Source organism: Diceros bicornis, chromosome 17 (genome assembly GCF_020826845.1).
Source record: "Diceros bicornis minor isolate mBicDic1 chromosome 17, mDicBic1.mat.cur, whole genome shotgun sequence".
In the NCBI taxonomy this organism is placed as follows: Eukaryota; Metazoa; Chordata; class Mammalia; order Perissodactyla; family Rhinocerotidae; genus Diceros; species Diceros bicornis.
Window position 1 is genome coordinate 7,313,894 of NC_080756.1, and position 23,314 is coordinate 7,337,207.

General features: G+C 46.2%; 1 protein-coding gene across 2 annotated transcripts in view; it reads left to right on the forward strand.

Annotated features, from left to right (window-relative positions):
- The window catches only part of PPM1H (protein phosphatase, Mg2+/Mn2+ dependent 1H), a 237,362-nt gene that overhangs the window by 190,866 nt on the left and 23,182 nt on the right, over nt 1-23,314 (forward strand). For both annotated transcript variants that reach the window (XM_058557737.1, XM_058557738.1), the window contains exons 7-8: nt 4,758-4,821; nt 8,241-8,348. In XM_058557737.1, the coding sequence (XP_058413720.1) occupies nt 4,758-4,821; nt 8,241-8,348 (172 nt within the window). The remainder of the gene's footprint in view (nt 1-4,757; nt 4,822-8,240; nt 8,349-23,314) is intronic.

Sequence of the window (23,314 nt, forward strand, 5' to 3'; positions counted from 1 at the left end):
CTTGGTAAGAAATTTGATAGTTTCTTCTCTTAGTCTTTTGGACAAGATGGAGAAACACTGCATGGATAATCGTTCAGTTAAGTTGCTTCATAGATGGCCTGAGAGCTATACCCAAAGAGTGTAAAGTCATGAGGACAGTGTCTATCTGGACTAGGTTTTTCAGTCTTTTTTAATCCTAAGTGGCCCCCTAACTAAAAACAGTAATATCTCATTGTCTACTCTCTACTGTTAGAGTTTATCTTCTGTGCCTTTCTACTAGACAAGTCTCTGCCAAGCTTTATTTTACCATCTGTTGTTTGTATTAAAAAGGAAAAAAGGAAATTGATAGACTTTTCTTTTTCACGATACAGAATTATAATACTGAAAACAGTTTTTCAAAGTGCACACATTTGAATGGTTAGGGATGGTGCCCCAGGTCCTGGGAAGAACAGTTGAAGGAACTGGAAAGAGGGAACTTGAGGATAGCTTTCTTCAACTATTTGCAGAGCCCTTGAGAAGGAGACTAGATTTGTTTCCTGTTTTTCCAGAGCAGAGACCAAAAACACCAGTGACTGACTGGGTCAATTTAAGAAAGAATTTTCCAGGGCAGTTCTCCAATGGAATGGGCTGACACTGAGCTCTGTAAAGCTCCTAGGACAGTGGCTATCTGCAGCAGTCCGTTGATGCCAGAGGCCAGGGACCAGTATGAGGGGTGTTGTGGGAGGGATTCCTGCATTTGGGGTACCGCCGACTTAGTGGCCTTTCAGTCTCTCCCAGGGCTGAGCTGTTCCTTCCAGTAGGTCCAGGCCAGTGGTGCCTTGTCTTGCCAGCTTTGCAGAATCAACATTGCAAGGGAAACTATTACTTCAAAAAAAAAAAGTGTTTAGTGGGAACTTCTGAGGATACTGCCTCAAGTTAGGGAAAGCCCTTTAATTTAGGTCCTTTTTAAGCCTTACATTTTTTTCTCATCCTTTTGTCAATTGACCTCATAAATTATTCATAAAGGAATTAACCCCAAATAAGAGTTGTTCTAAAAATCTTTCCCAAGCCTTTCAATTTTGCTTTCTTGCAACAAATAATTATTTGAATATGACCTCTGGTCAGTTATATTATTATAAAACTAATAAGTAATCAGTTTTTGGAGTTATTTTTTAATTTAAGCAGGATTTCAGAAATCATAGGATCTGATGTGGAGGAACAGACATTTTCTATTCATCTTAGGTCAAGTCCCTCCATCTCTTGGAGCTCTCAAGCTTCCAACCTCTCTCTCTCCTCATCCTCTCGCCTCCCTAGCTGAGGAGAATGGAATCCAGGAACGACTTGGAAGTGTAGATTCAAGCCTACAGTCTAGAGGTGGTCCACAATGTAATATGAACCACAGACAGGCCTTCCGAGTGGGCAGAGACTGGAGTGACCCCCTTAAACTGTGAATAGATTCGATGGAGGCCTGCTGTCTGTGGGAGGGGGCTCTGTTGGGCTCTGTGGCCCCAGGTGAACTGGCCTGGGGAGCAGTGGCAGGTCTAGAAGACAGACTTGCTTGCCCTACTTCCCTCTGTTCCTCCTGGGAGACTGTGTGGTAGGACAGCAGCTGGTGGTGTCCCCACATGGTCACCTTTTATTCTTGCGCCTCACAAAGAAAATTGCCCTTCCTCTTTTGCCTTAAGCCCCCTTTTCTTCATCAAATGCCTGCTTTTCACCCACTGAGAGGAAGACAATAATGGTCTATTCTCAGATTCTTCAGCTAGGATGAGAAATCCTGAGCTGAGCCCTGGTGTCACATTTCTTTGGTATGTTTTCTGGGAAAGTCTGAGTCTAGCTTTAGGCCACTTAATGTGGTATGTGATCTTGAGAAAGTAACTCAACCTCTCTGAGCCTCAGTCCCCTCGTGTGTCAGAGGGACATTGCGGGGTCTGTGAGAGATCTTAGAGAATGGAAGCAACACCAAGCCTGGTGTCTGGCATGTGAAGGTGTTCAGTAAGTCATAGCCGCTGTCATTGTTAGCTAGCATTAATTTATTCAGACGGTAATCAAGTTACCAGTTTTAACTCTTGAGTATTTTATTCTTTATTCTTCAAGACTTTAACTGAGGAGGGAAGTCTACCCACCTTTATTTGATGAACTGTGTGCTTAGGACCCAGAAGATTGCGGGGAGAGGGTGCTAGACTTGCTCTCTTTATTTGTAGTTATTCACCCTCGTCATTTGTTGGTAGCGGAGGGGAGCGGGCTCAGATCTGACTGAAAACCAATGATGGCAGAATAAACCTTTCTTTTCCAGAGTTGTCTTTTCTATTTTTAATATTTTCGTTGTTATCAAAGATGAAGAAACAGAAGCTAAAATACAATGTTAGGATTGCCATTGACTTGATCCTGTGGGCGACAACTTCAAGAGGAGTGTCTGTCTTCCAGAGTTGTGGTGACACAGACTTTGTGCTCCTGGAATTCTCTGCCCTGAGAGAATTCGGTTACCTGGGCTTGTGGTGGAGTCAGAGAAGTTTTCTCACTGCCCTTTCAAGCCTGTTGAGTGCTCTTGACTGAGCTCTAGGTAATTTCCAGTCATTAATTCTAGAGCTGCTGCCCTCTGCCTCCCATTTAATTCCAGACTCTTGTGCCTGGGTCTCCAGGCCCCAGCTTCTCTCCTGGTCTCCTCCGCACTATGTCCTCCTCTCTATCTGACCCCATCTTCTCACTCTCCATGCTTCCCTCTCCACGGTCCCCAAGCCCTGCATATGCCCATTTCAGAGCTTTTCTCAGGCCATCTCCCCCTTTCTCTCGAGCCACTGAGTCTGCCATCTTCAGGGTCAAGTCGACAGGAGGCTTGTTGCTCAACTGATTTTGAATGTTAGCTAATGACACTTGGTCTGTAGTGGTGGTTCTCAACCTTGGCTGCACGTTGGAATCACCTGGAAAGCTTTATAAAATACTCATACCTCGGTCCCATCCCCAGAAGTTCTGATTTAATTGCTCCTGGGCATCAGGATTTCTTAGCCCTCTCAAGTGATTCAATATGCAGCCAAGGCTGAGACCCGCTAGTCTACACACTCATCCAATCCCCCAGCTGAGTGGATTCTAATAATAGCTCTGTTTGTTCCCCAAGTGACTTGTATACCACAGTGATTTAAATAGCTCATGTGAGTATAAAAACATCAAAGTAGCTATCTCTGCTTGGTGTTAATTTGGTAGGTTTGGAAGAAGGAAATAGTACAGTTCTTTTTTTGAAAATTCCATTCCTAGTGTACCTTTGGGCTCGCCTGACAGCAGCAGCAGCAGCAGCAGCAGCAGCAGCAGCAGCAGCAAGCTTTTATGGAGCTTACAGCACACGCCGGGCACTGGGCTAATACCTCCCAGGCTCATCACATTCGTTAGCCCATCTTCACCTCACAACAAGCCCGTGAGTGAGCCTCTGTTTCTGCTCTCTCTGATTGATGAGGATCCTGAGGTCCAGAGTGGCTCATTCACTTGCCCCCCAGGGCTGTGCAGAAGCAGTGCTAACCCCGAGCCCAGGCACCTCTGGTGCCCAAAGTTCCCTGTCCTCTGCCTCTGGGGAAGGAACAACTTATCCAAATAACAACCTGGAAAATAAGGATGAACCCACTTGAGCTCTGGGGTTGAACTCTTTTCAAACTGAGTTGCACTCTTTTGTGTATCAAGAGCGTCCATCAGTTTGATTTCAGATTCACTTCCAAGTTGCCCAGATATATCCAGGACTGGAAGGCCATTCCATGAAGTCATTTTCTTCCTGCACTCAGGAGACAGTACTTTAGAAAAGCATCTTGCTTTTAGCAGCAAACCTAGCAGAACCGAACCTATCTCTTACTTAGTCTTCCTAGTACCTCTCTGAGGTGGTGAAGAGGTTATGCTGTCCCCAATTTGGAGAAAGGGGAACTGGTCTGCCAAGTATTAATTATCTGGTAAATATTAGTAATAGCTACCACTAATAGAGTCATTACTAAGTGCCGGGCTCTGTGCTGAGCATCCTTGTGTAAAGCATCCTGTGTTGTGATCTACATTTTCCGGCTGAGGAAACCAAGACCCAAAAAGGTGGCGCTGCTTGCCCAGGGTGGTACAGCAAGTAATTGGGCGCCATGTTTGTTTGCTTGTTTGTTTTTTAACCTCCTTATGAGCAAAACTCCAGACATGGGCTTCATTTGCTCTCTTGCCTTGGCCTGGCCTGTCTTCGCTGTGTGTGCAGTGGCATCTGGACAACCATGTCCCAAATAGACCATTGAAGCACAGACTGGATTTTCTTTCTGTGTCACATGTGTGAAACAAAGAATCTTCTGCCAGCCTTGAATATCATACTGAGGTCAAATATTCCTTCTCCAGCCATTCCAGTACGAGGCTGCTTTGGTCTAAACACCACGGAAGGTGAGAACTGGCTCTTGGAGCAGTTGCCCACTCCATCCATCTTGGAGCTCTGCTGTTTCTCGCGGTTTCGGGTTAATGATAAGAACCTGTCTCTGCTGCTGGGGCACTTCATTATTGCACAGACACTCAATGCTTGGGACGGAGACCCATATCCCCTTCTCGCCAATTATGAATATATCAACTTATTTTCTCCCTCCTCAAGCATATAAAGACTTGGTATTTTCTGGTGTTAAAATATGTATACACACACACACACTTCTGTAGGGAAGATAACTCTATATAAAGACAGAGAGTGGGGTGCAGTGAGCGGATGGAGTCTCAGGGAAAATAAAGTACCTCGCAGACTGTGTCAGGGCACTGGGCCACTAATTGAGTGCAAACCTTTTTTTGAAATGTTGTTTATCCCCCTACAGGGCATACAAAATCATTGAGGATGATGACCTGAAGTTCCCCCTTATATACGGAGAAGGCAAGAAGGTAGGCACGTGCACTTCCCCGGGGCCAGAGAGAGCAAGGCTCAGTCTCCCCAGAGCCCGTGGTGATCTGTGTGTTCCACTCAATGGCTCATGGCTTTATAGCCTTGACAGCTTGAAAGAATATCACCTCCATCATCTTTCAAGCCTCCTGTCTTAAGGGTCCCAGGAGTGGCGGGGGTGGGGGTGGGGGTGGTGAGCAAGGGGCCAAAATCAATTTTGTAAAAATAACATCCACCTTCTCAATTCATTTGGATAACTTTTTTACAGTGTTTACGCATGACCACTTTCACACACGTCATCCCCTTGCATGTCTGACAACAAGCCACGAGGCAGGCAGAGCTGGTGTATTATGTCCATTTGCTAGATAAGGCCGCTGGGACTGTGAGGTTAAAACTGCTCAGGCAAAGTCACAGAGCCAGCCAGAGGCGGTGCCAGGTGTGCAGCCTGGGCCCTCTGCCTCCTGGGACTCTCGTGCTCCACCAGGGAAGTTCAGACTTTGCAAGTCGGCTTCTGCACTAGCCCTTTGGAAGGGATTCAGAGCCTCTCTGTGATTAAGCTATAGGATCACATGGACCAGAGCCCAGGCTGAGACAGCAAAGACCATCCATCACCAGCTCCCAGAGCCCCACTCAGAATCAAACGCTGAGCAGCAAACACGTTGCTGAACCGAAGGAAGGCTGTCCGTCTTAAAGTGGTCTCTGAGCAGAGACTGGAGGAGGCCGCAGTCCTGGAGTGGCAATGAGGAAGCTCTGAAGCCATTTCCCAATAAGAACAACCCCCTTCTGAATCATTGCATTCTTCCTAGAACACAAGTACCTTTCAGCTGGGTGCTGAGATTTCCAATTAAAAGTGAAAAGTGGTCACATTAAGAAGAATCTTCAAATGAAATTTTTTTCAGCACTTGATAGTTTTTATCAGGAAGAAGTAAACCAAAGGATGCCTTTGGGCAGAACTTGAGTGTGTGTGTGTGTGTTTGTGCGTGCGTGCACATGTGTATCTGCATGTACAGTGTGAGAGAGCACACAGGATTACATTTTGGGCTCAGTGTTGCCCCAGCAGTGATTTCAATGGAAGGAGGCATTTCACGGAAGGAAATGAAACACGAACGTCAGATCCATATAGGGATCATTTTTCAAACTAACTTTCCCTGTCCTGGAGATGGACACCTTCCTCCTCACCGTCCCTGGCTGAGAATCACGACAGGGAAGGGCTCTTAGGATTGTGTATGCTTCCAGTACGGTGGGCCCCATTAGTGTAGGTCAACTCGTCAGTGACCTGCACCTGCAGCTGCGGGTCTTGTGGGGCCGAGATTCTCATGATTCCCCCGCTGCACCCAGGGAGCTCTGGTCAGCTCAGGACCACGTCCTGTTACTTCGGTGTCCCGAGCATGTGTCTCGCCTGGTACCTGACTCACGGCAGGCCTTCACTAAATGCATAAGTGTTAAACACACTATTCAGTTATGTTCAGGCTGCTGTCCTTAGGGCAACAGGGAAGTGGACAAATATGTGCCTCGGAGATGATCAGCGATAAGATTTAAAGGAGCAAGGGTCTCCCAGTTAGGCAAAACGTTCAATTCACCGGGACATCCTGTTCCTCAGGCACTTCAGTGAATGAGGGCTTTGACAGTTCTGGGAGAGGCAGCTGACGAGTTGTGTCACTGCACCTGTTGACTATTTAAAAGCCGCTGTGGCTCTAGTCCACTCCAGGCTCGCCCTGTAGCAAGGCAGCGCACCAGCCCTGTCTGAGGACTCGGTGATTTCCTGAGAAATCTTGACACCTGCAGCCCATCACGTCTGTCTAGCTCCGTTACAGGGGTTTTCTCTTTCCTCTCTGCATACACCCACTCAGAAGTTTCGGAACACTTCACAGCCCTTACTTTTCATTTTTTTCTGCCAATGCTTTTAAGCACTTGTGTGGGTAACACCTATATACTTTGTAAACAAGTTCAGCAACTAGCAGAAACATCAGATTTCTTTGGTCTAAAACGCCCACCTGTGCTTTTTCCAGCCAGACAGGGTCCCGGAGCAGGGAGGAACACAGAAGGGCCGCAGGGGACTCAGAATTGTCGCATTTAGAGTCAAACACTTCTCGGCTGGAAGGGAGCTGCTGCAGCCTCCCAGTGGAGCAGAGGGTTTCCGCAGCCCGCCTGACAGAGGTCCCCAGGCTTCACATCACATGTCTGCATTTCACCCTCTTTGACTCTTGCCTTTAAAAAATGTGGCATGGTTTCATTTCCATTTTAATGTAAACCTTCTCACCTTCTGATCTGAAACCAGCTCCAAAGTCCACAGCCTTTTGGGGAAACTAGGATGAAGATGGTGGTGGTACGTTAGATTGTCATGTTTCTTAGCATTTACAAGCTATTCAAGCAATAGAGTGAGGATTCAAGCTCGAGTCTTTGAACCATGACACTCCACTGGATGTATTATTGATGATCCAGGTGTTAGGCTGTTGGGCTTCATTCCACCCAGGATGACTGACTCCATCCCTGTGTGTTTACCTGTCTTGATGCTGCTCCTCCTTCTGCACAAAAATTTAGTGGCATTTCCTCCAGGGAACCTTCTCAGCAGAATTTTTACCTCCTCTCAACTCAGAACCCATTGTTTATGTGTCTTTCAGCGCTTGGCTATGTTTTATATATTGTTGAACGTACCTCTTCTCTCCCTTACCAAGTTCCTTTATAATAGGGACAACGCCTTAGACATTTGTCCCCCACAGCATGGTGTCTGCACATGGTAGGCGCTCAGTGAATGTTTGGTGAATCAGGTCTGTGGCATCCCTGTAGATATTCAAGCTGACTGAGCAGGCGTTAGTGTAATAGTATTGTTTCCTTAAAGTGTTCAGAAAACCCTTTAGAGAAAGCATGCAGGTGGTGAGGTCTCAGCCCCAAGGTCTCTGTGGAGTCTCCAGCCATAAAGTATAATATATGAGCTTTGGGAGGGCGGGAGCTGCTCTATTTTACATCTTTTAATAATGACCATCAAGGGACTAGAGACATAGCTGATGTTCAGCAAATACTTGTAGAGTGGGTGTGTGGCAGAAGGATGGATGGATGGATGGATCCTGTTGGATGTGCTTTGAACTGATTTCAGTAGCTGTAACATCACGCGTGTATTGCATTTAAAAGTTTATTGGATACCCTTCCCTCAAGTCTTGATGAAAGCAAATGAAAAGAGACAGCCGCAGCCCATTAAACTTAAGATGATGGGTAGAATAACCACTCCTCAAGTATGCACGTGATTCTGGTGAGCCCTTCCTTGGAAACAACTACCCATATGAGTTAGCAGCAAGGGGCATGGAGAGGGGCAGGAGGAATTGGAAAATTATTGCTTCTCTCTTAGCCCATGGCACCTATGTTGGGACGGGAATGCTTTCTCTGTATGTGAGTGTTTCTGATGACCTTTTGCTTATACTCCTAGGCGCGAGTAATGGCAACTATTGGAGTGACCAGGGGACTTGGGGATCATGACCTGAAGGTGCATGACTCCAACATCTACATAAAGCCATTCCTGTCTTCAGCTCCAGAGGTACACGTGAGGTTTTGTTTCTATTTTGTACAATAAAATTCTTTCTAGATTATTCCTCCCATGACTCACACCCCATATCCAGACAGTAGCTAGCTGGTGTCACTTGTACTTCTGCAGTGTCTCTCATGTCTGTTTCTTTTTCCCACTCCATTCTCACTTTCTATCCTGATTCATCCCCTCATCTCCTCCTGCCCAGATAGCTGCACAGCCCCCTGGTGGCATCCCCTGCCTCCTCCTTCCCTCCCCAATATGGCTCTCAGGCAGATTTTCCTAAACAACTCCTCTGGCTCCTGTTTGCTCAGAAAACTTCAACATCAGCCCATGGTTTGGAGAATAAAGCCCAGACTCCTTGCTTGGCATTCATGCCTTGTTATAATTTGGTCTACCTTTCTCATCTGATCTTTTTTCCCCTGCAATAGCCAGAATGAACTTGCTATTTCCTGTATATGACCTTCAGTTTCCCATATTTGCTTAGAGTATTCCTTCTGCCTAGAAGGCCCTACCTCCCCATCTCCAAAAATCTGGATTCTTTTTTTTGTCTAGTTGAGCTTAAACACTTCTCCTGTGGAGACTTCCCTGATTTCCTCCCCCTCCTCCGACTGGAAGTAAGTCTCTTCTCCAGATAGGCATAGAGTGACGGTGTCTTACGATGTTTCCACTTTCTGCCTTATAACGTAGTTGTTCATGTATATACCTTACCTCCTCTTAGATTTTAGTTACCCGGAGAGCTTGTGTCTTTCAGTTGATATTTGGAGAAATTAATTTAAAAACAAGTTGGTCATATATTTGGTTAAAAAAATCATGTTTCTTATAGGAAACAATATCAGGTTCTATTTCAAGGTAGATCATTTAGAAAAGAGTTTGCTTCTAAGTTATAGAAAAACCTAACCAATAGTAGTTTAGGGGTAGATTTTTCTCACATAACAAGGAGGCTGGAATTTGGCAGCTGCTTGTGTTGGTGCAGCGCCTCCAGTGCACCAGGGCTGCCATCCTTGCTTCTCTGACTTTCCCTTCCTGGTTTCAAGATGTGGCAGCAGCTCCAAGTGTAACATTGTCATGCAAGGCGGGGAGGAGGGGACAGCCTGTCAGTCCCAACAGATATTCACTCGCATCTCATTGGTCAGAACTGTGTCACATGACCTCCCCTAGTGCAAGGGAGGTTGGGAGAGAGAAAGGCCTTTAACTTTTCCAATTTCTATAGTAGAGGAGAGCCAGGGAGGGGTGAGTCGGGCACCAAGGATGTTTGCACGTAACTGTGTAATTAACTGTTAAGGCAATACCTTGCACTGGAAATGCCCAGAAGGTTTAGACATCACTCCATCTGCATGTTCTTCCCAAGGGTAGGTGCTGTTTTATGAATGCTTTTTTCATTGGAGGAAACAGAAACTTACTCAAGCTAACTCAGAAAAAGGAGGTGTTTATTTTAATAATATTGGAAGAGATGTTTATGGTGTCCACAGGAAGAACCCTTGAATAGCCAGGCTTTATGGGAGGGTGGTTCTGGAATCCAGGCAGCCCTAGAGAGCCCCAGCAGTGGGAGTCTGTCACCTTCATGAGGGTGTTCTGCCATTAATGTGGCCAGCCATGTTCTGTATGTCTCTGCCACCAGTCAACCCAGTTTCTCATTCTCCCAATTCCAGTAGACCGGAAAGGAATCTCATTGGCCCAACTCACCTTTTATACTTGGCCACAAGTGACTTCCTAGCCTGTATAAAGATTGCCCCTGCAGATTGTGTGTCCAGTCCGGAGCCACTGATGGGTGCAGTCACCTAGGCCCTTGGGCAGGGCTGTGAGCTGGGCTAGTTTCTTTAGAGTCCTTTGTTGCTGAGGCTGGCATCCAAAACACATCTAGCCACAGGAGGTTAAGGGGCCACTGAGAGAGAAATCTCCAGTAAATGTCAGGCATGAAAGACACACATTTCCTGGCACCACCCAGGATTTCAAGTGAGATCAGCTTGGTGGAAATAATAATTACCATTCGTCAAGAGCCTGCCCATGTCTCTCTTTTAGCCCCATAACAATTCTGCATGATGAGGACCATTACTACATCAGGTGTCCACGATCCCCCAGAAGCTGGTGGATCCCTGGTTCCTCTATTCTGACCAACATCAGGATCCATGAATTACTGCTGAAACAACTCCTGGCCAGAGAAAACCAATAAGTATTAGACTCACGGACTTCTATATCTTCCCCCTGGGGAGAGAGGCATTTATCAGACATATTGAATGGTGCCATCACCTTTCTACTTTCCAAAAGGGACAGATGGTCCTCAGGAAACACTAATTAACCATTTTGCTTCTTAAAGCAGAGCAAAAACCTGGTCACCCCTACCCCCATACACACACATGTAGGCTTTCTAGATAGAGTGAGAAGAAGTTTGGTTTGGTTTGCAGGAGAATGATCTCTGTGCAGTTAGATTATTGACCTTCCAATCGCTCTGCTACCGTGGATCCCAAGAAGAGACTGTAGGTTTCAGACTGGCAACCGGGGGAGAGAATGATGGAAAATCCCTGCTGCTTGATCAGAACCTCACGGCACCTATTCTGGTCTGCAGGGAAGTGGGTTGGTTGGCTCAGCGTTGGTGAGCAACAGGGAGGATTGAAAAGAAAACTGGCAACCTCTGGGAAAGTTAAGTGCTCTTAGAAGAGTTGTAGAGTTGAATCAAGGGTAGAGTTTTTGTAATAACAGTAAAAAGTAACATTTATTAACTACCTAGTCTGGGCCAGACAAGATAATATTTTTTTACACGCAGCATCTCATTTAATCCTCACAGCAGCCCTTGAGGTCTGTATGATGATTATACGCATTTTACAGATTGGGAAACTGAGACCCAGGGATGTGAAATCACTCCCCGAGGTTGTACAGTAATTAAGTAGCAAGATGGTCCTTGTACCCAGGTCTGTCTAACTCAATCAGGGTATAAGTGGAAAGAAGCTGAGTTCAAGGAAATATCTTTGGACAGTGTCCAAGGGGCCCACCGAGTGCTGGATCGAGGGGCTCTGAAGAAAGCACCTTTACCTTGGGACGTCAGAGGCCAGAGTTTCTCAGAGAAATACTGCCAGCCTCAGACTGAAGTTATCCAACATGATGATGTCGTAGAAAACTAACTGGGAAAGATACCCGTGGTCTTTCGTGTATGCCAACCCAGGCCAGACAGAATTGTGCAAAAGAAGATTGTGCACCTATAATTTAGCTTAATGGGTATGTAGTATAGATCCCAAGATTCCTTTGCACGGGATTAACATTATCGTCCATTTTAAATGCTTCCAGATGGAGAGGCTTTAGCCGGAGCCAGGAAAGGGGGAGCACATTAGAGGGAAGAGGAGGAGCAGCTTGAATTGGCTACTAGGGAGGGGTGCAGGGGAAAGAAGATGGGGCCAGGGACCGCTCATCTTGAGGCAGAAATGCCTTTTCCCTGGGTGGCAGTGATAAAGTCAGACCCTAGAGAAACAGCTAAGGGACTTCTGTTGGGAGCCTAGAAAGCCAAGTAGATTTATTTAAACCATCTAAGGAAGCATAACTGTCTCCCTTCCTGTCTTCGGTCCCCCACCCCCACCCCAAGCCTGCCCTGGCTTCTAACTGTGGCTTCCTAAGAACAGTCCCCTGCTATGCTTCGTCTTGGCCAAGCACGGATCTTTATTTCACATTTGGTTTCTACATTTCAAGCCCAGCTCAGTCTGGTAGTTTTAATGGTCATGGGGTGGGAGTGTGGGGGGAATGTGATTTTGTTCTGAGAAAAAAGGCTCAAAAATCTTCCTGGAAATCAGCATTGTTCCCATTCATCATTGCAGCTCCTAATTCGATTTGATGAGTTAAATAAAAATAAATCAAAAACACGTGGATCACATTTACGTGAAAAACGCACAGGGGTTTAAAAATTAGAGAAGGGTTTCTAGCCAAACACATTTTCAGTTTCGCTGAACACAAGGCACTGGAAAAATCTCAAGTTTGCCAAACTCCAAGAGCAGCCGCCAGGTTTGCTGAGCCTCCTCATGTCTTCTGAGGTCTAAGGCAGGGATTTCCGGCCAAGAACTGAATTCCACAAGAGGCCCCGCTGAGCGTGGGCCTGGTGGTGGGGGAGGCGTTTTGACTGTTTCCTGGTCCCAGCCCCTCGTGTCCTCCATGTAACAGCGTGAGATGCAGCCTCTCCCCACGCAAGGGAGACAGCGCCAAGCAGGGCTCCCATCGTCTTGCTCGATGAAGCTCATCACCGTTCCCCTTTTTTATAGTATTGTAAGAGAGTTCAAGTGGAGAGGGAAAGGATTTGTGAACTCAGGCGCTGGGGCCCAGACCCTCTGCATCGCCTTTTCCAGCAGTCCCCGCCCCGTCCAGCACACACATCAGGTCGAATTACTCACGCAACTTGGCCCAGGCCTGCAGCCTGAACCTCCAGATGTTCTCCGCTCCGCGCCCCTTTCTGGCTTGTGACAGGCCCTCCCTAGAGCTAGGATTCCTCTAATGTCACTCTAGCTGTCTGGGCTCCACTCCAACACTGTGTTGTTGCCTTTAGCCCCCTTTTGGGCTCTTGGAAGAACGAGGTCTTTTTCTATATGGGGGCAAGTTTGCAAGGCCAACCCCCTCCTCGACTCAACAGTTCCCCCGCCCCATCCAGACTGAACCACAAGGAGCCCAGTTCTCTCTCAGCTTCATTTTTCCTCTCCTTGGTGTTCAAGATTCCTGTCAGCTGCTTTTTTGTGGGGTTTTTTTTGGTGAGGAAGATTAGCCCTGAGCTAACATCTGTTGTCAATCCTCTTTTTGCTGAGGAAGATTGGCCCTGGGCTAACATCAGTGCCCATCTTGCTCTACTTTGTACGTGGGACACCTGCCGCAGCACGGCTTGTTAAGTGGTGTGTAGGGCCGTGCCTAGGATCTAAACCTGTGAAGCCTGGGCCACCAAAGCGGAGCGCACAGACTTAAGCACTGTGCTACTGGACTGGCTCCTGTTTGTTTGTTTGTTTTTAACTCCAGCTACCTCAATTTGCTGATTCTCAGTTTTCTTCATCTGGATATTATTGTTTCTTTCATCCAAGACCGGCTTCTCTAAAAGAAGGAAGAGCTTAGACTCCAGCCTCTGAATGCCAGCCCAGCACCAGTCTTACCTGTGGCTGCACGAGTCACTGCCGGCTGCCTTTCTCCCCCCTTCAGGGAGGTGAAAGCGGCTGTATTGACAGGGTGCTGGGAGAAGAAAAGAGAGCATCTGTAGACCTGCCTGGCCCAAGTCTGGTGCGTGCTCAGAGAGGGTCCGTAAATGGCAGTCTTCCTCCCCATTGGCCTCTGGACGGCTTCACGCTTAGGGATTCCCAGTATTCACTTCCATAGTGAGAGAGGATGACTATTTTGTTTGAGACTCCCCTGTTGTCTCCATGAAAACATGAACAATATTTAAGATCTCACGTTGACATCTTAACATTTACAGTCTTCTGATTCTTGGTAGCTTTTCACGCCCCTAGCCAAAAACCCAGTTTGGGAAAGAGCATGTTTTATTGTATTGTGTACTTTCTGCAGCATGGCCAATTCATGAAAAACAGTATTGGTGCATAATAACATGGGAAAATGGCTGTACTGTGTTAAGTGAAACAAAATATGATTGCACCTACAGAGTGTGATTGTAAGTTGCTAAAAAAAGGTATATGCATATGTATATATGTCTGGAAGGAAATTTTCTAAAATGGTAACAGTAATTATCTTTGGGGGTAAAGGAGGAAAAATTTGTTTAAAAAAATTCCCTAGACCCCTCAAAAATACCTTAGGAGGTGGTGTGATGTAGTGGTTAGAAACTCAGACTGGTAGTCAGTCTTGGCTTCAAGCTCTATCTGTTCACTTATTAGCTAGGTGACCTTGAAAAAGTTACTTTACCTACATCTGAACTTCCTGTTTAATAAAAAGAGGACAATAGGGTTGTTATACGAGGAACCTAAGGAACAAATTAAGTGACGTATAGAAAGTACCTAGCACAGCACCTGGCCTAATAAATAGCAGCTCCTAGCGCCTCTTCCTTTTCCATCAAGACCACAAAATTTCACTGGCTCTTCACATAGAGGTCATGAGTCCAGTAGTGTTTATTGAGTAGAATACTGGGGAACATGTCCTCAAGGAATTAGAGGTTTTGGCCAGTTGGAAGGTGAGACTCGCCAAAGAATAATCAGCTATAAACCCTGTGCTTCCTCCTTTCTGAGAGACAGGGGAATTCAGAGAAGGGAGAGAGAACTATATAACCTGAAGAAGAAGGACAACGTAAGTAGGACAAGAAAAAGAACGAAGCAGGAATGAGTCTGGTGTGAAGTAAAATTTCCTTACAGGGTCACTGAATTTGGAAGATAAGCCTGAGGGCTATTAGCTATAATGAAGCTAATTATTATGGAGGCCTTGAACTGGACCCAAGGCAGTAGATAAGGTCTTGAGCAAGGGAGCAGCATGATAAATGTGGCGGTGTGAGCCTCAGCCTGTAACGGCACGTAGATGTGGGAATGGAGGGTGGGGCGATGCAGACAGGGAGGCTGTTGCAGAACTGACGCTATGTGGCGGAGAGAGGCTGGGCTGGGCGGGGACTAGGAAAACTCAAAGGAGGCCCATCTGAGAGACATTTCAGAAAAACAATGTAGCGAGAACTGATGGCAGACTTGATTCAGAGGATGAAGCAGAGTGAAATTTTGTAAAAATTAAAAATAAACTTTGCTTTCTAGCCTATGAGAAGGGAAGAGTGTTGCTGCTTGTTGGAGGTCTAAAAAGGAAAAATAATTTCATGTCTTTCTCCTTCTGAGTTTTCTGAACCAATTAAAAAAATAGACACAGGGGGCCAGCCTGGTGGCATAGTGGTTAAGTTTGCACACTCTGCTTCGGTGGCCCAGGGTTCGCCGGGTTGGATCCCTGGCGCAGACCTACACACCGCTCGTCAAGCCATGCTGTGGCAGTGTCCCATATACAAAGTAGAGGAAGATTGGCACAGATGTTAGCTCAAGGCCAATCTTCCTCACCAAAAAAAAAAAAAAAAAAAGACAGGAGTCTGGAATGACAATAACTTTATAGCTAGTATAAATTAGAGTGGAAAACATGGTTTGGACTTAAGACCAAAATGGACTTCTTATTGCTGTTCTCCAGTCCCCACATTAAACTTACCACTGGACAGTTGTGGCCTCTCATCTCCCCACCCCACAGAGGGAGGGTCTTCCTAGTGTTTACCTGCTGGAGGACAGGAGCAGAGGGAGCAGGTGCTGCTTATGGACAAGTAGGGACCAAAGAGGAAACTCCAGAGGGCTCAATGTTGCATGTGCCAGCCCACCAATCCTCTAGGGAGAGAGATCCTGGAAGCGTTGTATCGCAATATAATATCTTGGTGCCTTTGTTGACTGCAAAGCAAACCACCCCAAAACTTAGAAGCTGAACAGATTCGTTTATGACCTGTCACAGTTCTGTGGGCTGACTGGGCTCGGCTGGGCGGTTGTCCCTAGGAGTCTCTCGTGGGGTCACAGTTGGGTGTCAGTTGGGACGAGGGTCGTCTGAAGACTAGATGAGCTGGAAGTCCGCAGTGGCTCGCTCAAATGGCTGGCGGTTGATGTCGGCTATCAGCAGAGAGTTCAGCCGAGGCAGCTACGCAGACTCTCCACATTGTTGCAGCTTTTCATAGCATGGCAGCTGGAAGCTGAAAGAAAACATCCCAGGCAGGAGCTACCGGGCTTTTTAAGACCTAGCCTCAGAAGTCCAAGAACATCACCTTTGCCACATTCTAGTGGTCAAAGAAATCACTCAGGCCAGTCCGTATTTGGGAAAAGGAGAATTGGAGTCCACCTCTTGATGGGAGGAGCAGCCTGCTTGTACAGGGAGGGAAGGAATTGATGGCAGCAGTGTTGAAGACTCTATGACAGCCTTCCTGTAGAAATGCCCTCCCTGCTGTGAAGTCTTGAGGATTACAGTAATAATCATCTGTCTTTCCAGGGCAAACTAATATAAGGCAATGAGTTAGCTGTTTACTTAATTAAGAAAGGAAATCTAGTTAGCAGTGTAGAGGCAGATTTACAAAGAAGCTAGTTAAACCTAAGTATCAGGACCCTTCACTCAGACCAGCCCTTATTGAATTCTGGTTGTTACTGGGAAATGTAGAAGTTCTAGATGAGGAGGAGAAGCATGGTTACAATCAGGAATCATTTCTTTGTATACATTTCTCAAAAGGACCTCAATTTCCAAGCTTCCAGTAATTTGTTGCAATTTCTTTTCTCATTCTTAATAAACATTCACATTAGTATCTAAGTTTGTTTTCATACTATTTCTGTATCCTTTTTCTTAGAGAGCTCCCAAAATTGTATAAACTTCAGGCTTCACAAACCATGGATCCCTCTGTACAAAGGGAAAATAATAAGTTCTATCTAAGCATACTTTGATAGTCTAGAGCAATTGTATTGGCAGTTTTCTTTTTTTTCCTGAGTTTTATTGAGATATAATTGACATATAACATTGTATAAGTTTAAGGTGTACATGGTGATTTGATACACTTATAAATTGCAAAATGATCACCACCATAGTTAGCTAGCATCTCTATCACGTCACATAATTACCATTTCTTTTTTGTGGTGAGAATATTTAAGATCTACTCTCTTAGCAACTTCACATATATAATACAGTATTAACTATAATCGCCATGCTGTACATTATATCTCCAGAACTTATCATCTTATGCCTGGAAGTTTGTACCCTTTGACCAACATCTCCCATTTCCCCCAACCCCCGGAGCCCCTGGTAACCACCATTCTACTCTGTTTCTATGAGTTCAGCTTTACTGGCAGTGTTCTCAATCTCCTCTCCAGTCCCACACATCTGTCTTCTCAGTTGGGGTGATGCAGTCTTGGGAGCTGTACGCTCCCCTCCCACCACCACCACCACTTTGAATATGTCTGGGGAGTGTACAGAAGCTGCTTTATTTGACTCTGGCACTATCTGACCTTACATAGGAGAGACTTCATGATTTAGCCTGTCCATCTGCATCTCTAACTCTTGAGTCTTGCTGTAAAAATCACTTGTATGCATCTGTGTGTTATTTATATGTGTTGTTCCCATTGGGCAGTGACTTGAGATTTGCTAACCAGCTAGTTGAATGAAACCGGAATTTGAAATTTACTTTGACACACACCAAAAAAACTAGTTTGGCGACTCTTAAAATTCATGGTCACACAAAAGGAGCCAACCTGTATGTTGAGTCAAACATTTCCTGTCATTGGAGATTGTTTCCCTTTGATCCCCTCCTGAAAAACAATAATTTCATTGGAATGTTTCAGTTAAACATGCAGCATATTTTTTGCATTAATTTACTGCATTAATGCATATAAGAATAGTTTGAGACGTTTGTTAAAATCTGCTAATCCCTGGAATCCATTTCCTGAAAATCTGAATCACTACGACTAGGGTGGGTCCTAGGAATTCTCACATTTTTAGACAGTCCTGAAGCAAGTGATCCAAACACTAATCTCTGGATAACGCTGCGTAACCCGCTCTTCACTGTGCTTCAGGAACTTCGGTCCCAAAGCGGTTTTGTGATACATCCCTGCTCTAGTCCTGGATCGCATGCTTCATTCTTAACGATGCGTGTGCCTCGATGCCAGGCTTGCAGGTTCGGGATACTCATCCTGTGCTTGAGGACACATCTGCTGAGACCTGGGCTGCCTGCTACCAGAGTAACTGCAATCAGTGGGGTTGACTTTGCCCCACAGCAGGTCTCCCACAGTTGACCAGGGGGGACTGTGTCTCCTCGCCTAAGGCAAGATACACAGTGACTTGCTCGCTTGAGATCTCTGAACTCCTGCTATTGTGAAGAGACCTGTGGAGTAGTAACACACTGTGCTTATTTTCAGTCCACAATGGCCACAAGTAGCAACTGCAAGAATAAAGAGTAGCAGTCATTTCATTATTTATACGTCAGGTGACCAGGACATTTTTGAGAGTCAAAGGGGGCACTATTAATCACTATGCTGGGAAAACAGCAAAGCCCTAAACTTTCTCAGGCAAACAGGGATGTGTGGTCACTCCGTGTGCCTCTCCTGCCTCCCAAATAGATTAACATGACTCAGTCCGTCCACATTGCACCCACATCCTGTCACTCACAGGCTGGAGTTTCTTCTGACCCTTCTCTCTGTAAATGGGCATTTTAATGAACACAGACTTGTTCCTCATGTAACTAATGAGCTAGATTCAAGCCCATTTGTTCACTGATTCATTCACTGAGCCTTCGATTCAGTGGTGGACCAGCCACTGGAAGCCCAGGGAAGGAGGAGATCGTGGGAGTGCCCAGCAGGTAAAGGAGATTCCTCCCTATAGCTCACCTCCCAAGTTGTCAAGGCCCAGGTATTTGGTATGACTTCATACTACCTAATATTTTAACTGGTTTAGAAACTTTTTCAGCTATTAGATTGTATCCATCCTCCAAAGTCAGATGTTTATTTTGTCTGTAGTCTCCAAAGGAAAAAGCAAATCCTTGAGAATATCTGTGGTATATTTCAAGTATAAAATTATACCCACAGCCAAAACAGCCAGCTCCTTTTGGGTAGTATGAACAGCCAACATATTTGTAATACTCAAATGTCCCTTGATTCATTTACAGTCAAATGCTCTGAGATCGTGTGGTCAGTCACATCCAGGTCTAACTCATGCTATGATGAGAGAATCAGAGAATGTTAAGGGCTGTAAGCATCCCCAGTGGCCACCTAGTCCTAACCTTTCCTTTCACAAAGGGAGACACTGGGGATCTGAAAAGTCATGCCTCATCCCTCACCACTTCCCAGCGGAAATCCAGGACTTTGGCCAAATCAAACTGTAAAGCCACTCAGGTACACCAGCCCTCTCTCACGTCCCTGGGCTTGGACCCCTGCATGACCCTCTACATATAAGGCAGTGATGTTCAGCTCCTCCTCCCTTACAGTCTCCATCTGCTGAATCATTACTTCTTCATTCGGTTTTCCCAGCAGGTGGTCAATAGACTTTGAAAATGGGAATGTACAAAGTGGTTTTGCCTGACTACTATGGGGCAGAGGTGGGGCTCACACCCAAGTCTCTGCCCCAAATTCAGTGTGTGTTTCATGACATCATGTAGGGTGGATGGAATCACAACAGAGAATGTGGATGCAATCTTGTTGGCCTGCCAGAGTGCCAATATTGAATTCATCTACTTGGTTTACAGGACCACAAGGAAATATGCTGGAGTTTTATTTTCTTCTGGTACAAGGACCACACTCGAAGCTTTATAGGTTGAGCTTTGGGTGGGCCACCTGAAGTAAAGAGGACAAGGCTTTGTACTCGCCTCATTTTCCACTGCCTATTGGCGACCTTTACCTTGGGAACCACCTGGCTTCTCTACCAAGAACACCACTGAGAGTCCCGGTCACTGTTACTTTAAATGAGACTTCTGGAATTGAACCCCTGGTCCCTTGAGTCCACTCTTACTCATGTCCTTCTACCAACTAGCTTATTTTTAGGTGTGTGGCCTGAGATCAGTGCCCTAAAAAATAGCATGCAGTGAACTGGAATCGGTAATTCCCTTCCACACTCGCTCATCTGATCTTGGTAACAGCTTTGTGAGAGAAGTTGAACAGGTGTTATAATCTTTGTTTTTCTTGCATTTTTTCGAATTTTTAGCAGTGACTTTAGAGATGAGAAAATTGAGAGCTAGAGAAAATAAATGGCTTGTCTCAAGTCCCAAAGCTGGTGAGAAGCAGCGAGCTGAAGGTGAGGGCTTCTGATCACAACAGCGGGGCTCCTGTTCCTCCAGAAAGCCAGGCCTGAGCTGCAGGCCTGCATCGTCCTACACTGAGTGCTTCAAGGGAAGAAAGGTTTGGAGAATTTGCTGAGCTGATAAAGATGTAAAAGCTGTGAGGGCATCCTAGAGAAGCAGCTGAGATTTGGCAAATGGAAGAATTAATGGATTCTTTTTAAAAGTATCTTCAGGAAGCTAGCATCAGCTTATAGTCATATGAGCTCTCTTAGGCCACCGAAATTCCACAAGCAATAAAGCAAAGATGCGAACACGTATTAGACAGACGCTGAGACAGCAGCCTGCGGCCGAGCACTAAGTGGCAGTGCTATATAGAGTTGCTTGTCACAGGCTCCCATGTAAAATAGGTGCCCGGCGATGACATTAGGGACATCTCTGAGTGCTCTGCAGCCAAGTGCCCTGCGAGAGCCGTCAGCGCTTGGCTCATTCAGGGGCACATTAGCCAAGGCTCTTGCAAGCCTCAAGACCTGTTCCTGCTCCCTCCCTAACACTGAGTGGTCTTGTTTGTTAGCTGCTCCACTGCAGACAGGGGAAGAAAGGGAAAGAGTCTGCTACTTCTGTTAAACATCAGCGCATTACATTTTGGTGACACTTGGGAGTGTTGGAGTTAACAAGTTAAATCTATTGGGTCACCATGAGATTAGGGGTTCTTCAGAATGGATCTTCAGCATTGAATTTTTCTTCCTCTCTTCTTCCGCCATTTATTCTTTGTCTCAGCAAGTACATCCTGATGACCTATTGTGATTTATGCTATGAAAGATACTGCTAGGCCCACAGGAGAAAGGCAAAATGGGATCTCTGGCCTCCAGAAGTTGAATATGGGAGGGAAGATAAGATGACAAACTCACTGGGTGTTCTCTGTAAGCAGGACTGGGTGAGTTGCAACCAGGGAAATGCTGCCCTTTGTTATGTACTGAGTGGTTGCCACATGCTCCTCTCTATGCTCTGTGCTGGGACAGCTCAACCCTCACCCCGAGAGAAGCTTGTCACCTGTTACAAAGAGTGTTTGCAAGGTGAGGATCCCCCACCACTCGCATTGGAATTACCTGGCCCTTGTTTAAATAGGCTGGTGCCTGGGCTCAGATCTACTCAATCAGAACTTTTAAGGGTGGACCCTTGAATCTTAATATATTTAATTAGCACCCCACGTGATTCTTAAACACATTCAAGTTTGAGAAGAGCTAATCTTGTGGAAGAGACAGACAATCAAACCCAGACTGGTACAAATAGGTAAATACTGTGTTTGTGGACGTGAAAGGATTGTAACTGCAGAGGACCAGGGGGTGGAAGGAAAGACGCTGCTCCTTGTTCTCCCTCTGGATTTCTTTGGCAGCAGAGGGTGGCATCGCTCCCCTCAGGGCTTCTTCTTCACCAGCAGTCTAACACTGTGTCCACACGCTCTTAATCCAGAGGAGGGCCAGGTCCCCGAGGGAGGGAAAGGGAGGCACAAGACGGGACCTCACTTGGTCAGATCTCTGTTCAAACGGTGCCTTCCCAGAGAGGCCGCCATAAACACATTGTCTCAAATGACTCTCGTCGTTCTCCTTGCCCTGCCTGATTTTTCTTCAGAGCACCTATCATCTTCTGACACTGCAGCTTATTTGTGTGTCTGCCTCATCTACTAGTGTAGGAGTTGTGAGGGACTTTGTCACCTTTGTTCACAGCTGGATCTTCAGTGCCTGGGAAAGTAGTGGGCACATCACAAGTGCTCAGGAAGCATGGAACGAAGGCTCTAGGAGGGCACAGAGATCCAGACAGGCCCCGTCTCTCAGCTGCTCACATTATATTGCTCTGAGAAACTGCAAGAGTCTCAGGGATTCCTGTGGCCTCTCTCTCCCTTTCTTGGCAGGTGGGAATACGAGAAGGAGCCACCAGGAGCCCTGACTGTGTTCTCCAGCTCCCCTCCAGACTGAGGCGTCTGTGCAGTACCCCCTCCCCTCCCTGGCCCGCAGACTCGCCTCCTGATGTCTGAGTCCTGGTGACACAGAGCCCATTAATTTGATGTGAAGCTTCCCGGAACATTCAGCAGCTATTTAAGGAATTGAACAGGGAACTTTGGGGAGGCAAGTTGTGGTCTGATTGAGGAGGGCCCACAGCAGCTTCAGGGAGGGCAGGTCAGGTCTCCAGAGCCCGCTGGAATCCTTTGAAGCCCTTGCCGCTGGCGAGGACGAGCGTGCAGGAGGATGTCTTGCGCTGCGGTCCAATTTTTCTGAAAGCATTTTCACAAAATGTTCTGCATCACAGGTTAATGTACAAGACACGAGTTGTAAGTGGAAAGTTGGCAGAGTCCTTTGGAAATTGGCTAAAGGGCAGGAAATAAAGGGTAGCAGTAAAAACCTAAAAGGATGTTAATTGGGGAGTGCCTCAGGGAATAGGGTTGAGACCAGCTTTTTATTATTTACATAAAAAGTAGTTGGAGAAGGGTATTGAAAAGGATTTTCATGTTGGCCAATGAAACTGCATTAGAGCGCTGTGTGTGGAAATGTGAAGAGGGGAACTGGGGAAGGATTCAATTTATTGACAGAATTGGAGAGGAGCATTTTCTAACATGTTTCTGTTTATCAACCCACACCCATTCTGTTGGCCGATTTCCATTTGAGTAGTGGGCAGGACAATTTCAGGTTAAACAACGCAAATCTCCACTTGTTGGGGGCCAGCAGAAAGCACTTGAAGAGATTTTGGCACCCTGTACGCGGGCTGGTCCTGAAATGCAATGGATGTCATCTTCAGATTAGAAACCTCTCTTTTAGAAGGAGCTAGAAGGCAGATGGAATTTCCTCTTTAGCTGCAAGAATGAATTTGGGCCACCGGACACTCACGTTTCCCTTTACTTAACATTTTCTATCCTGTGGAGCTCAAGTGATCACAGAAACGTGTTGTAGATGTACCCCAGTAAGATGCTAGCAGTCTCTCTGAAGCCAAGCTAGTTTGTTACTCCCAGTAACAAACACAGTGAGCTGGGACTTGAAGTTGAGAGCCCAGGAGTGACATCCACACTCTCTCTAAAGCCTACCCTAGGGGATAGTCTATATAGGCATCTCAACACCACTGAGCCCTTGATTTCCTTGATACAGACCGCTAGGGATCCTCTACGACCATGGTGCTCATGTGGTCCATGGACCTGCAGCATCAGCATCACGTGGCAGCAAGTGAGAAATGCTGGATTCGAATCTGCCTTTTAGCAGGATCCCTGGCTGATTCCTATGCACATTAA